General features: G+C 43.3%; 1 protein-coding gene across 1 annotated transcript in view; it reads left to right on the forward strand.

Moving 5' to 3' along the window:
• LOC311272654 (xylosyltransferase 1-like) overlaps positions 1-12,584 on the forward strand; it is an 87,758-nt gene that overhangs the window by 61,130 nt on the left and 14,044 nt on the right. Inside the window, exons 7-9 of the mRNA XM_084379222.1 lie at positions 280-456; positions 5,524-5,789; positions 11,732-11,930. Of these exons, the coding sequence (XP_084235348.1) occupies positions 280-456; positions 5,524-5,789; positions 11,732-11,930 (642 nt within the window). The remainder of the gene's footprint in view (positions 1-279; positions 457-5,523; positions 5,790-11,731; positions 11,931-12,584) is intronic.

A 12,584-nucleotide genomic window follows, 5' to 3' on the forward strand; every position in this document is an offset into this window, starting at 1 on the left:
ATACACACTTGTCTTTCATGGCTGTGAAGGCGAGATGTAAAGGCTGACTTTCCAACCGTACACAAGGATTGGATGAGAACTGAATGATCTCTGTGGGGAAATTGGATTTTTATCACGAGCTACTCTGAATCCCTATTCTCTGCTGCTACTCTATTTCCTCTCCGTGAATTGAATGTTGTAGAAAATAAAAGGTATACAATTTTCTAATTTTGTCTCTGCCTCCCCCCTCTGCCTCTGCCTCCCTATCCCATTTCTGTCTCTGTTTCTGTCCCTCAATAGTCGTTCTTCCACACAGTGCTGGAGAACAGTGGCCACTGTGAGAGCATGGTGGATAACAACCTGCGCATCACCAACTGGAACCGTAAACTGGGCTGCAAGTGCCAGTACAAGCACATCGTTGACTGGTGTGGATGCTCCCCGAACGACTTCAAGCCCGCAGACTTCCACCGCTTCCAGGTAATAATAACACACAACACGAGTGAGGAGAAAATGCATCAATCAATTGGTCAAGAGCAGAACTAGTGGCATTAGTTGGTCAGGGCCCAGATCAAACTTCTCTAACACTGCGTCCTGACTGCATGCAAGAGTCCAACGTGATACCACGGACGCTCGCTGTCGGAAAGATGATTGAGTCATGTAAGATGGCCCATCTTCCTATATTTAGTTCTTTTTAACAGAAAGCACACGTTTTATACTGTGATCTTTATGTGTTTCCCTTCTGGAAATGAAATTCAATACAGCCAAAATATATATGTATTAAACCTTTATTTAAGCATGTAGAGATGTTTTTCTTCACGGAAACTTTAAGCTAACTGGTGGTCTGCCTCCAGCCAGCTGGCACCTTATTCAGGTTTTTGTAGTTGTAAAAGGAGACAGGATTCTATAGATTTCTCATCATTTCCATCCATTTAATTCCTCGCCCATGTCACGCTTTCAGTGTGAGAGACAAGAATGAAAACAGAAACAGGGCAGCAGGCTCAAAACGTCTTGTACACTGGTCATTTCAATAGGAAACAATGAAATCAGCTGATTGTGTCGCTGATGCTCGCTCACACCACGTGTAGTTAAGACGTCATTTGAGTTCTTAAGCTCTTAAATTGAAAATGACTGTATATAAAGAGCTTCTCAGGGACGGTGGAGCATTTTAGCAGCTACAATCCCAGCAAAGTACAGTATGTGTAGAATAATATGATACCAGCAACTGTAACAGTGTAGACCAGAATATTATATACTGTAATGTGATTAAGTAATGATACTCAGTGTTTTATAGTTCAATATAGTATAGGACATAAAAAATAATATAGGGTGAAATGTAGTTGTATGCTATAAGATAATATAAAGCCTAGTATAGTGGAGCAATATAAGATTGCTCCTTGGTTGTATAATAACTGATAAAGTTTGGGATCAGGTTGAATATTTCAGGTTGACAGAAACAGCTGCAGGAAGCCCTCCACCCCAGGATGACTGAACTGCAATTTCAGAAGACACTGAATGAAGAAATTGGCTCTCATCCCAGTACTATAATATGAACATTATGTATAATGCTGCAAGAATGGACTCTATATATGTGCCTATAAGATGTATTCCCCCCATTACGTATGTCATTGATAGACACTCTTCCCATACAAGTATTGAGCTGCCCACGATGCACCCTCTTCTAGCATGGATCAATAAAAATGAAGTTAAAGGCAAAAGGAAGAGTTCTCCAAAGAGGCAGCTGAAGAGTAAATTCTTAGTTAAAAAAATAAGTTAAGAAAAATGAGCTTCTATTCATTTATTGACAGACTTACAGTGAAATGTAGGAGGAACCTTCAACAGCAGCTCTCAAGTGATCACTTGATTGATCAAATTTATGTTCACAGCAGGACGGACACGTACATTTACCCTCCACCTTCTATAATATATTCCAGTCATATAAGTAGGGATGAAACTGTGGGAAATTCACCAAAATGAAATGAGGACTTGACTTGAGAATGTGCTGCAAGTAAATGAGATATGTCAGAAAAACAACATACAATAAGGGAAATCTAGTATGGCAGGCAAATGCTGACAAAAGAGGTGCAAAAAAAGAGATTTAAAAAAACTCGATATCTACTTTAATGTCATTCCCAGTTCTTACGAATGCAGAACAAGTAGTGTAATATCCAAGGATTTAAAGGGTTACATACACAAACAATATGATAGTCCCAGAACACTGTTTGTAGCTAGAAAGGTGGCAGGGTCTGCCACATATAAACAAAGTAAAACAGTATGAAATTGTGTTGTCCTTTAAGGCCAGTTTGTTTATTCAGTTTATTCAGTCATGAAAACAAAGAGAGTTTGTTTATTTAGTTTGTTTAGGCATAAGATAATGTGTCTTATCATAATTATTATTATTATTATTATTATTATTTGTCTCTTCTGATTAAAATTTCTTCCCAAAAACTACATAGTGCTCCTTTAATTAGTAAACGTAAATAGTATTGATAGAAATAAAAGATACTTTTAAGAGCATTTTTTAAGTCAAAGTTATTTTGACTTAAAAACTAAACTTTTAAAGTCCAAAACGTCACTTTCAGCAGTTTGCCAGAACCGGGCCCTGCACCATCAGAAACATCAGACAAACCTTCAGACATACACAAATTGAAATGAAATGAATACATCACTTTTAGTGGATGTTGGCAGTGCACACATCCCGGTATGTCGTGGGAAATCTGCAGCAGTCAATCTCCAAATTCTCCGCCCTCAAGGTCTGTCCCCTCAGCCTCCAGCATCCAGCCTGTTCCCACAGCTTTCACAATCAATATGTGCAAAATTATGTCTCGATTAGTACGACCCTGAAAGGGGAGAAAAATTAATAGCAATTAGATCCTCTTTGCCTTGAGTGCGAGGGAGAGAAGAGGTTTAGTTAGCTTTTCAAAATGAAAGTGAGTGAGCGGCGGTGACTGCAGGACCCCAGAGAAAGTCGGTATCGCAGTTTGACTTTTAATGTGCTCCTAAAAAGTCAAAGCTGCGGTACAAAGTGAAAACGTTCTGCCACAGTTAAATATCACTTCAAGTCATATCCTTTGAGTGCTGTGACTCACTTCGTCTCTCCTGTCCTTCACATACCAGTCGAAGCCGCCGCGCTGACCTCACTTCTCCCTCCGCCAGGCCCGTCTGCCGTCTGTCTCGCCTCAGTCTCTGGCAGCTCAGTGCCAACACATTACCACAGGTCCTTGGCACTGCCGCTGGGTCTGGTTGGCACCCCGGTATCAGTAAAGTCCAACCATGGGAACAAAGCAGCCTTTCCAAAAGCAAAGCCAGGCCCTGCTCTTAATAGGACTTAATATCCCATTGAGCTCACAATCTGAGTTTCCCTTTGAACCGGAGTGTTGGGGAAGATAGGGCCGGGCGAAGTAGGCTTCAATTTGGTTTGCAGATGAGACGAATAATTCAAGGTACAACTGTCGAGTTTCCCACATTGTGAATATGAAGTGCACTCACCAGGGGAGGAGGGCGTTCTGCAGAGGGAGAGTGGCGATGTGTCTTTTTTCTTAGTGCATCATTGTTTAGTAATGTGTTTCAGAATGAGGAGCATTTGAGAAGTGTGTTGGAAAGACAGGCTGTCCCGGGCTGGCACTTTTAGGCATGTCAAAGCCCCTTCTTAATGTTTCATGTGATATCTGTAGCCGATCTGGCGTCGTGTGAAGCCAGGCCGACATTTTTTCATGCCTGAGCAGTCTGAAGAAGAAGCTGCGCCGCAGCTTGATTAGCTCTCTGTTCTTTCTTAGCAGGTAGCACCGAGGTGTTCACTGCCGAGTAACTATCGGTAAATAGTTTTGCGTCTGGGACTTAAAAGGCATCTTTGTGCGTAAGCCAGGCCACGGGGGCGGCAGATTTCATGATGCACCTTCAACCACACAAGAAACAGTGCGGCAGGGACAGAGAGGGTGAGAAAGGCATGGGTGGAGTGGAGGAGGGCAGACAGAGCGAGAGAAAGAAGTGTTGGGAAAAGAGATGATGCATGGATGGAAAAATACAGAGAGGGGAAAAGGATGATACCTTATGTCAAGAGGGATCGTTTTGTGCCTCTGGGTTAGGGTTTGGGTTGGACATGTGGGGCATCTACTTGTCTTTCTATAATTCCTGTATTGAAACTGTCTCACACAGAAGCTCTGGGTGACTTGCAGCTCCAGCAATGGACCCAAAACCTTTTTATCAATAGTTTGTGATGTGAAAAACTTTTTTAAAGCTTGTCTCGATGGGTGATTTATCTTCTCCTCAATTTTTCTTAACCTGTGACACCCTGCCCTGCATCTGAGATATCACACAGCCATACATGCTATGCTCATTTTCAGGTTCATAATTCTATTTTTTGGTTACTACTGGAACAGGTTTACCTGCTTTAATTCTCAAAAAACACATCAGTTATCTCGTACTCTATTCCCCCTCTGTCTGAAACACAGCTCCTGTCTCTTTAAGGTCCCCCGGCCCCTAATTGGTCGGCTTAAAGGCGGGACTATTGACGAGGCATTTTCAAGACCTTTTACCCGCAAAAGACCTATGTATGTACATAAAAGAAAATGTACTGCGTTGTAGTATAGCATGTTTTTCCTCATCGTGGCTGCAGGGGCAACACAGGGTATTTAAGATGGATAGCTGCCTCGTTAATCCAAATATTACAGTCAGTGCATTGTTTTGACAAACTGGAATGAGAGATCATTGGTCCCCTGTGAGCAGCGGTTCCAAATGTTCTGGCCTGTTTATTTGCTAGCTTTCGTCACCGGTTGCATCTGTCTACCAGTTGGACAAGATGTATTTTTTTCCTTGTTTTATTCAAATGAGTTTTAGAGTCGTTTCAGAGGAAAAACATGACTTTTTGTGCCGGCAATGTTCTTTTTTCCTCTTGTCTTGAAGGGGAGCAGCACCAATCTTACACATCAAAGTCTGTTTGCAGGTCTTGGAGGATACTATGTAAATCTAAATATGAAAAAAAAAAAAAAAAAAGTCTTTAGCGGCTTCATGCAGCTGCATGAAATCTGATAAACTGCCTCAATTGATGTCAGTGTAGAGTTAGAAAGCTAACCAGACCTCTGTAGGCTGCTCCAAACTGATGGAGGTCAGGTGAATTGTGGGTAATGTTGGCAGCAGGTTGAGAATGAATGTGTGGGATATAAAAGATTATATCTCTGCTTCTGCTGCACGATTTTGATCCCTTTTTTTAAACTGCCCGTTGCATATAGAGTGTTTGTTCTTCAAGTGAATGAAAGAGAGAGACTGAGGAGACTGATCGAATTTATATACAGAATATATTATTAATGTGATATATATTATAATGAATTCACATAACGGTACAGAAAAGATTTACCTCCGTTTGATCTGCTACCTCTACTCCTTCTCTTTCTTCTTCCTACCCACACGTCTCATGTGTTCCCCTGCCATCCTGGCACACCAACGTTTCCTAATCTTCTCCCTTTTTCTTCTTTTTATCTCATCCCTCCCTGCTTTGCTGCTATCCTCCCCTACCACCCTCCCCCGCCCTCCTCCCCTCTCCCTCTGCAGCAAACGGTGCGGCCCACCTTCTTCGCCAGGAAGTTTGAAGCCAGCGTGAACCAGGAGATTGTGAACCAGCTGGACAGCTACCTGTTCGGCCCTTTCCCCCAGGGGACGGTGAGCTTAAACTCGTACTGGGAGAACGTGTACGACGAGCCAGACGGTGTCGCCAGCCTGTCGGACACGCAGCTCACGTACTTCCACGCCTTCTCGCGGCTGGGCCTGGCCAGAGCTGCCGCCTCGCTGCAGGGGAACCCAAAGGATCACAGCTGCAGGTGAGCTTTGTGAATTACACACCGTGATCAGCATCGTGAGACACCTGAACCCGCATCCACAGGTGCACTTCAGTTGAATAGGCAGCCACACCCATGTTAGCGTGAGAAACCACATCATTTATAAAAAGCCTTTGACTCCGCTGATGCGTCTCTGTCTGGCATCGCATGTCAGGGAAACATTATAACAATGGATAGTTCCAGTCAGCAGCTAGGAACTCTGGGTAATGCTATTCATTCTGAAACATGATATGACTCTCTGTCAATTAATCCCACACATAATGAGGCTATATGGGTCATAGCATGGAAAGCTTTCCCTTCAGGCCAATGTACTATTAGTGGAAATGTATGAATTCCAGTGCTGTTAACATACAGTAAGTATGTGGTTAAAATGAAATGGGAAGAGCAAACTGTGCTTTCATATTTAATGGCCAAATGGAACATTTCAGCTTCGTGCACTTCAGTAAGGATTCTCAACAGCATATGTCTTCTGTAGCATCTGGCGCAGGAACGCTCAAGGTGAGCTCTCTGTTACTTTTATTCTCACAGCGATTAAACCCCTCGACACAAAACGATTTCAAAACAGTGACAAATTAAGCACGCTGATTCCAAAGAGAAAGCAGAGGTGTAAATTGCTCATTTGCGTACGTGTGACAGAGAGGCCCGTGCATCTCATAAAAAGCGCCTTACCTCGAAACAAAAGATAAAGCAAACAAGCAAGACACCTACACAGGCTGCAAACATTAAGATGACATCTTTATGTGCATCTTAATGACATCGACAAACATTAAGATGACTTCTGCCCACACGAGACAGGATCAGAGAGAGTAAATGGAGCACAGCGTGAAGGAGAGCAGTTGTTCTAACAATATATGGAGACACACTGTGATAGTTTTTGTTGGGAGACATCCAAGCTGCTGGTTCATATTGTTCTACTCAGGAACGTCTCAAAACTCAGGTCGACTGACTGATAGCACCGTCATTAGTAGGTGTAAACGGAGGCAACACAAACCTTCTATCAGCCGAGATGGTTTGCCCTCCCACCCTGCTGCATTGTGGGTGTTCTGTAAAGTCCTGCGGGTAAAGCCGAGCAGAGAAGGAAGCATGTTTCCATCTGTCAAACCTCAAAACCATCCATTGGCTACAGCTGTTTCTACTCATAGGCTGCATCTGGTGAAAGAGAGAGCAAGCAGAGCAGGGAGAAGGTGGTTACATACATGCATGTGTGTCTTTGCATGTATAACATCTTTGTCATTGGCAGGAAATGAGCCTGTGAGAAACCTCAGTCTGTAACAGTTACATGTAAAAGCACCTTAAGACGGCTGAGAGGCCAAAGGTCAAACAGCAGGAAATAGAGAGAACGACTGTAAATGTCTGTGTAGGGTGAGTTTCGTGTGTGTGTGTCTGTGTGAGTGTGCATGCATGCAATTTTAGAGTGATCCTGTTTATGTCTGTGCATACATGTGTTTTTATCACTTCGTATTAACGTGTTTTTGCAAGTTTTTATGTGAACATGGTCTTCTTTCCTTTTCTCCTTTTGGTTTTTTAACTTTCGAGATCTTTTACATGCACAAAAAATATATAACACACTGAAGGAAAGGAAACAAACGGAAAAGCATAATATGTCTCCTTTTAAACCCCTCAGCCCTTCATTACATTGTCTGTGAGCGAGCACAAATTCATTCAATTTATAAAACAACCTTTAATTTAACCTTCTTTCTTTTAAAAAAAAAAAAAAAAACGACTTAAAAAGCCCTTTACTCTGCATCCTTAGTATACATGTACACATATATTAAGCCAAGTGTCACCTTGTGTGTGAGCTGCCTTGAGCCTTAGAGGTCGAGCCTCAAGTCCTCATATGCAAAGCACAAGTCAGAAGGACGTCTGTGAGGTGTTTGAATGCTTGCATTGCTGTTTTAATGATGTTTTTACATCGCTGACTCCAAATTCTTTCATTGGGATGAACCTGATTGAACACAGACGAGAAGGCAGGTCCTTAATAAAAAGACTGATTTGGTGGTATGTGCCCACCTTTCTGAAATGAGCAGAATATATGAAAAGGAGATAAAATAGCTTACTGCTGCCAGGAATTTATAAATGCTTCTTTTTTTTCTTTTCTTTTTTTTATAGTAACCTGCGACATTTATTTCCACAGTGAATGACAGAATTAGAGGAAAATAAACCAGTAAACTTACCCAACATTAGCCCCACTTTGTGCCTCTCATGTAATAACAGTGCATGGAGTAACACAGCTAAGCGCCTGATTTTCTCAAAATGCCAAATAATTCCCCAGTGATCTTTCAGAGAAAGTAGGATGTTTTAAGATCACACACTGTTGTTTTCTGAAGTATTTCCAGAATCCTCAGAGACTCTTTTTAACCATTTAAATCACACTGCTGCACAATCGCAAATGTTTTTAACCTGCTCCAGAAGTCGCACCTCTTTTTTCACAACACTGCACAAACACAGTTGTGTCTGATGGCATATCTCTCCTCAATATGTGCCATGTGAACCAACATTTGCAATTTCATAGTCAGTTTCATTTAATATTAATGTTTTATTCCAACATTTAATATTTTTATACACATTAAAGGTGCAATATGTAACAGTTTGCTACCTGTCGAATTCATGCTCCAACAACATAGGGGGCATCTTATCACCACTAAGTGTAGCTGCAGTAAGCTAATTAGCTCAGTTAGCCATTAAGCTAGTGCTCCTATCAGCTGACTCTGCCCGCACTGGGAGCTTGGAGCACCAGGGGAGTGAGGGTGTTGTTTCTTTCTAGTTAGCATGCTAACTTCAGGAATTATCTCTGCAACACAAAACTGTACATAGACATCTTCGACATCATGTCAAAACTGTTATTGCTTCACATTCTGTCAATAATTTTAGTTGTTGTTTTAAAGGTGCAATATGTAAGAGTTGACCACCTGTTGGCTTAAAAACAAATAAGGGGCAGCATATCACTACTGTAACCGCTAACTGATGCTCATTGTAGCTGCCCTTAGCTTGTTAGCTCAGTTAGGCGTGCAGCTAGCAGTCAAGACTGTGAGTGTTGGTGTTTACACCAAGAACACAGAGGCTTTAAACGGGGACAGGCCGAGGCTAGCTGGTTAGCATGCTAATCACATTCACCTTATTCACTGTTATTCACATTATTTTGATATTTTTAGTTACATTTTGAATGTTCTTCCATACTGCACCTTTAAACTAAAATTCTCACATAATGCTCCTTTAATGCATTAATATTTAGTGTAAGATATTGACCATAATGTCTTTTTGCTTTCAAACCCACAAATATCCTTTCTTTATTAATAACTACATCACAAACAACAGGGAGCGAACTACGCATTTTGCATGTTGCTTCATCAAATTCGCTCTGTGCCTGATTGCCAACAGGTCTTTCTATAAATAATCAGGTGTTGATTAGAGAATCCAGCAAGGTCACATTCCCAAACACAAATACACTTAGAAAAAAGTCAACAACAACAGGCAGCAGCAACCATTTCCACTGTACAACACTAGAAAACATGCTTACATCAGAGTACAAAGCCTGGCTGATCCATCTACAGTAGAACAGAACAACTGAATACAGAATGCATACAGTTCTATAGGACATCATACATAGATAATAATAAATACATACAAATACATTTAGTTGTAGATGTAAATGTAGCTGATAAACATCACCACCATGTGTAAGACTGAATGTGACATGAATGTAATGCATGTACATGAGAGCCGCCCGACACGTCCACGCTACGTTGTGTCACATGTGCTCTCATATAACACCACAGTCGACATTTTCCGAGGCTTAATAGGGTGTCATAATTTAACAGACAGTGTCAGACAGCCGTACCAGTCCTGTCTGGTCTGTGATGCGTTCTGTCGTAAATTAATTACTGCACCATTACAGGGTGGAGACCATGAATAATGCACTATTTGTTCACCATTCTGGGTGTAATACACAGGCAAAACGGCGTTACCAGTAATCTTCGATGTGTAGCGAGATAAGTCTATGAAACTAGTCTGTGGAGTGTGTGAGCAGAAATCAGGACGTCGTACATAAATGATGAGAGCTACAATGAGTCACAGCTGCAGTGAGACATAGTTGAGATCAGGGCGAACAAAACGGAGCAACGAGAGGCAAAATGAGCCGTCTTATACTTGAATTTGTGGGCCTCATGAATTTATTGATCTGGAATTGTACCAATCAAGCAGGGAACTTTAAATCCAATCAAGGTTCTGCTTTGAAGTTGTAAATCTCATTCAAGTCTAAAGTCTCCACATGCGAATAGGTCAACCCCAGTGTGAGACGGAGAGGAAAAGGCCGGGACTAAAAAATGGCTCTGACTTTTTCGGCGAACACAACGAGGTGGGAAGTGGGCCGATCATTCATACTCGCTGTTGTTTGTGTATAATGGGGCTGCTGAAGCGGCCCACAGAGCCACCAGCCCGACCGGGATTTCTGCCGGTGCTCCCGATGGCCGGTCCGACAATGAGAGAAGGCCACAGGGAGGGATTTGGCCCTTTTAGCAGCCCGCTGTGACTGGACTGGAGAGACTGTGGAGTAAAAGCCTGAATGGAGCTTCTGTGCAGGCTACGCCCCGACCCCTCTCACTGCCTCTCACACTGGCAGCTACGTCTCTTTTGGGAAAGACCAGGCGGGGGGGAGGGGGGCAGAGGGACGAGGAGGGAACGCAGGATAAAAGAAGGAGAGGGGAGAGAAGAGGAGCAAAGAGGAGAAGGCAGATGGGAGAACAGAGAAGAGGAGAAAGGGAGAGAGGCACAGAGAGAGGGAGCCGGAGAGGAGGGAGTGTGAGCTGTTATCCTTGTGGGTGTAAATATTTGCTGTTCTGCTTGTCAGGGTAGCATTTACCGGGACGGGTTGACTCCTGGTCCTTTAGTGGAATACTGATGAGGCCACGGGCACTGGGGAGCAGGAGGGACAGTGTGTGTGTGAGTGTGTGAGTGTGTAAAGAAGAGACGGGAATAAAGACGAGTTCAGGGAAGCAGAAGGATGAGGAATCTGGGCGAGAAGGAGTCAGAGAGCAGCTGTGGAGCGTTCCCCAGCAGTGCCCACCCTGGCCCCTTTTTGTTTTTCCAGAAGTCACTCGGGCTAGCCGCCCCGAGGGCAGGCCCTCTGCCACGTACCGCAAACAAACAACAGACTAATCAGGGGGGCAAGACCTTCGTTCGGCTTCAGCTGACTGGATGACCCAGTTCAACTTTGTTCAGCGGACTTGTGTTCAGTTGGATTTGTCCGCGTGTGTTCAGAACTCTGACTAATCTGAATCTGCTGCCAATACAGCCCATGACTATTCTGTAATTTTCTGCAGCCAGCAGAACGCTGCGGTCTCGACCGTCACATGTCTTCTTTAACCATCCCTTCCACTTCAGAACCGGGGCACATGCTGAATCGAGCGGCACGCTGTAAAAGCAATAATTAAGCACAGGAGAAGCTTGTTATTTACTTACTTAGAAGTTCTCAGTGGTTGTTAGGCTTTTAATAAAGCGTTCACTCATCCGTTGCTTATGTTTGATATACTGTGATAATCACGTACACGCATGAAAATAGTTGAAAACGCCGATTACTCAAGCGTGAACACAGCAACCAACAATCGATGCTTAATGGGAATTATCAGCATGGTCGACACATGTCTTTGACACAATTGGTTTTCTGTTAAAGGTCATTGAGTTAATGTCCACCATGTCCCACAATCACAGAGCACATTGACTCCCCCGCTAATCTGCACTGTGAGCATACATTAGCCTCCAGCCACATTAGCATGTTCAAGGCCGCTCCTTCGCAGACGTTATCCAGATGGATCTAGATATTCTCCTCCTCTTACACTATTGGCCCTGAAAGGCGGCACAGCAGGTAGGTCAGCGGGTATCAGGTTTGCTAATGGATTCTCTCTCTCTCTTTTTCGACGCCCTGCCAGGTACTTCCCCATGGGCCACCCGGTGTCAGTGCACCTCTACTTCCAGTCGGACCAGTTCCAGGGCTACCTGGTCAAGCACCACGCCACCAATCTGGCCACTAGCAAGCTGGAGACCATGGAGACCTGGGTGGCACCCAAGAAGAGCTTCAAGCTGACCAGCCCTCCCAGCAGCACATTCAGCAGGTTGCAGTTCGCCGAGGTGAGTCAGCAGATCGGCTCGCGTGGCGTTTGTTTTTAATTTGCATTTAAGTCACTTGTTTGGCACTAGTCACAAAACAATCAGTCAGCCGTTGCCGGCGTCAGGAAATGAGTTCCATTAAAACCTTGAGCAGCACATAGCTTCTCCTATGTGCTGCCTATAATTAGAGGTGAGATATACAGCTCATTGCCATGGTGACCTTATATTCATTGCTATGGCGACCTTGCCAAGACTCATAGCGGCGCATCTCCACACAATTAAACTGGTGCCTGTAATGGCCTTGTAAAATGTAAATTGATTGAATTCATCCAAGTTTATAGGGATGAGCGCTTCGTGTGCTGCTTATTTGTTGTTTCCTAATAGAACGTCTTCTCACCTTCACACTGGAATGCCTCCCTTGATTGTCTTGTTATGTTAATCTGTGTTTCTGTTTACCACGACGCCTGTTTAGGACACAGCAGCTCGGCTGTGATGTGACAGCAGCAGTGTCTTTTTAAAAAAAGGACAAAAATTAACTGAGGGAATGCAAATTGACCTTTTCCTCTGGTTTATCGTACAGAGCTGTGTGGGAAGCACAAATGTCAGCAAACTTTTAAATGAATTTGTTTGCTTTGTTTGTGCCCGTGGAGCATAATTTTACAGCCGAACTCCACC

This window comes from Pagrus pagrus (assembly GCF_965226575.1).
Source record: "Pagrus pagrus genome assembly, chromosome: 2".
Lineage (NCBI taxonomy): Eukaryota > Metazoa > Chordata > Actinopteri > Spariformes > Sparidae > Pagrus > Pagrus pagrus.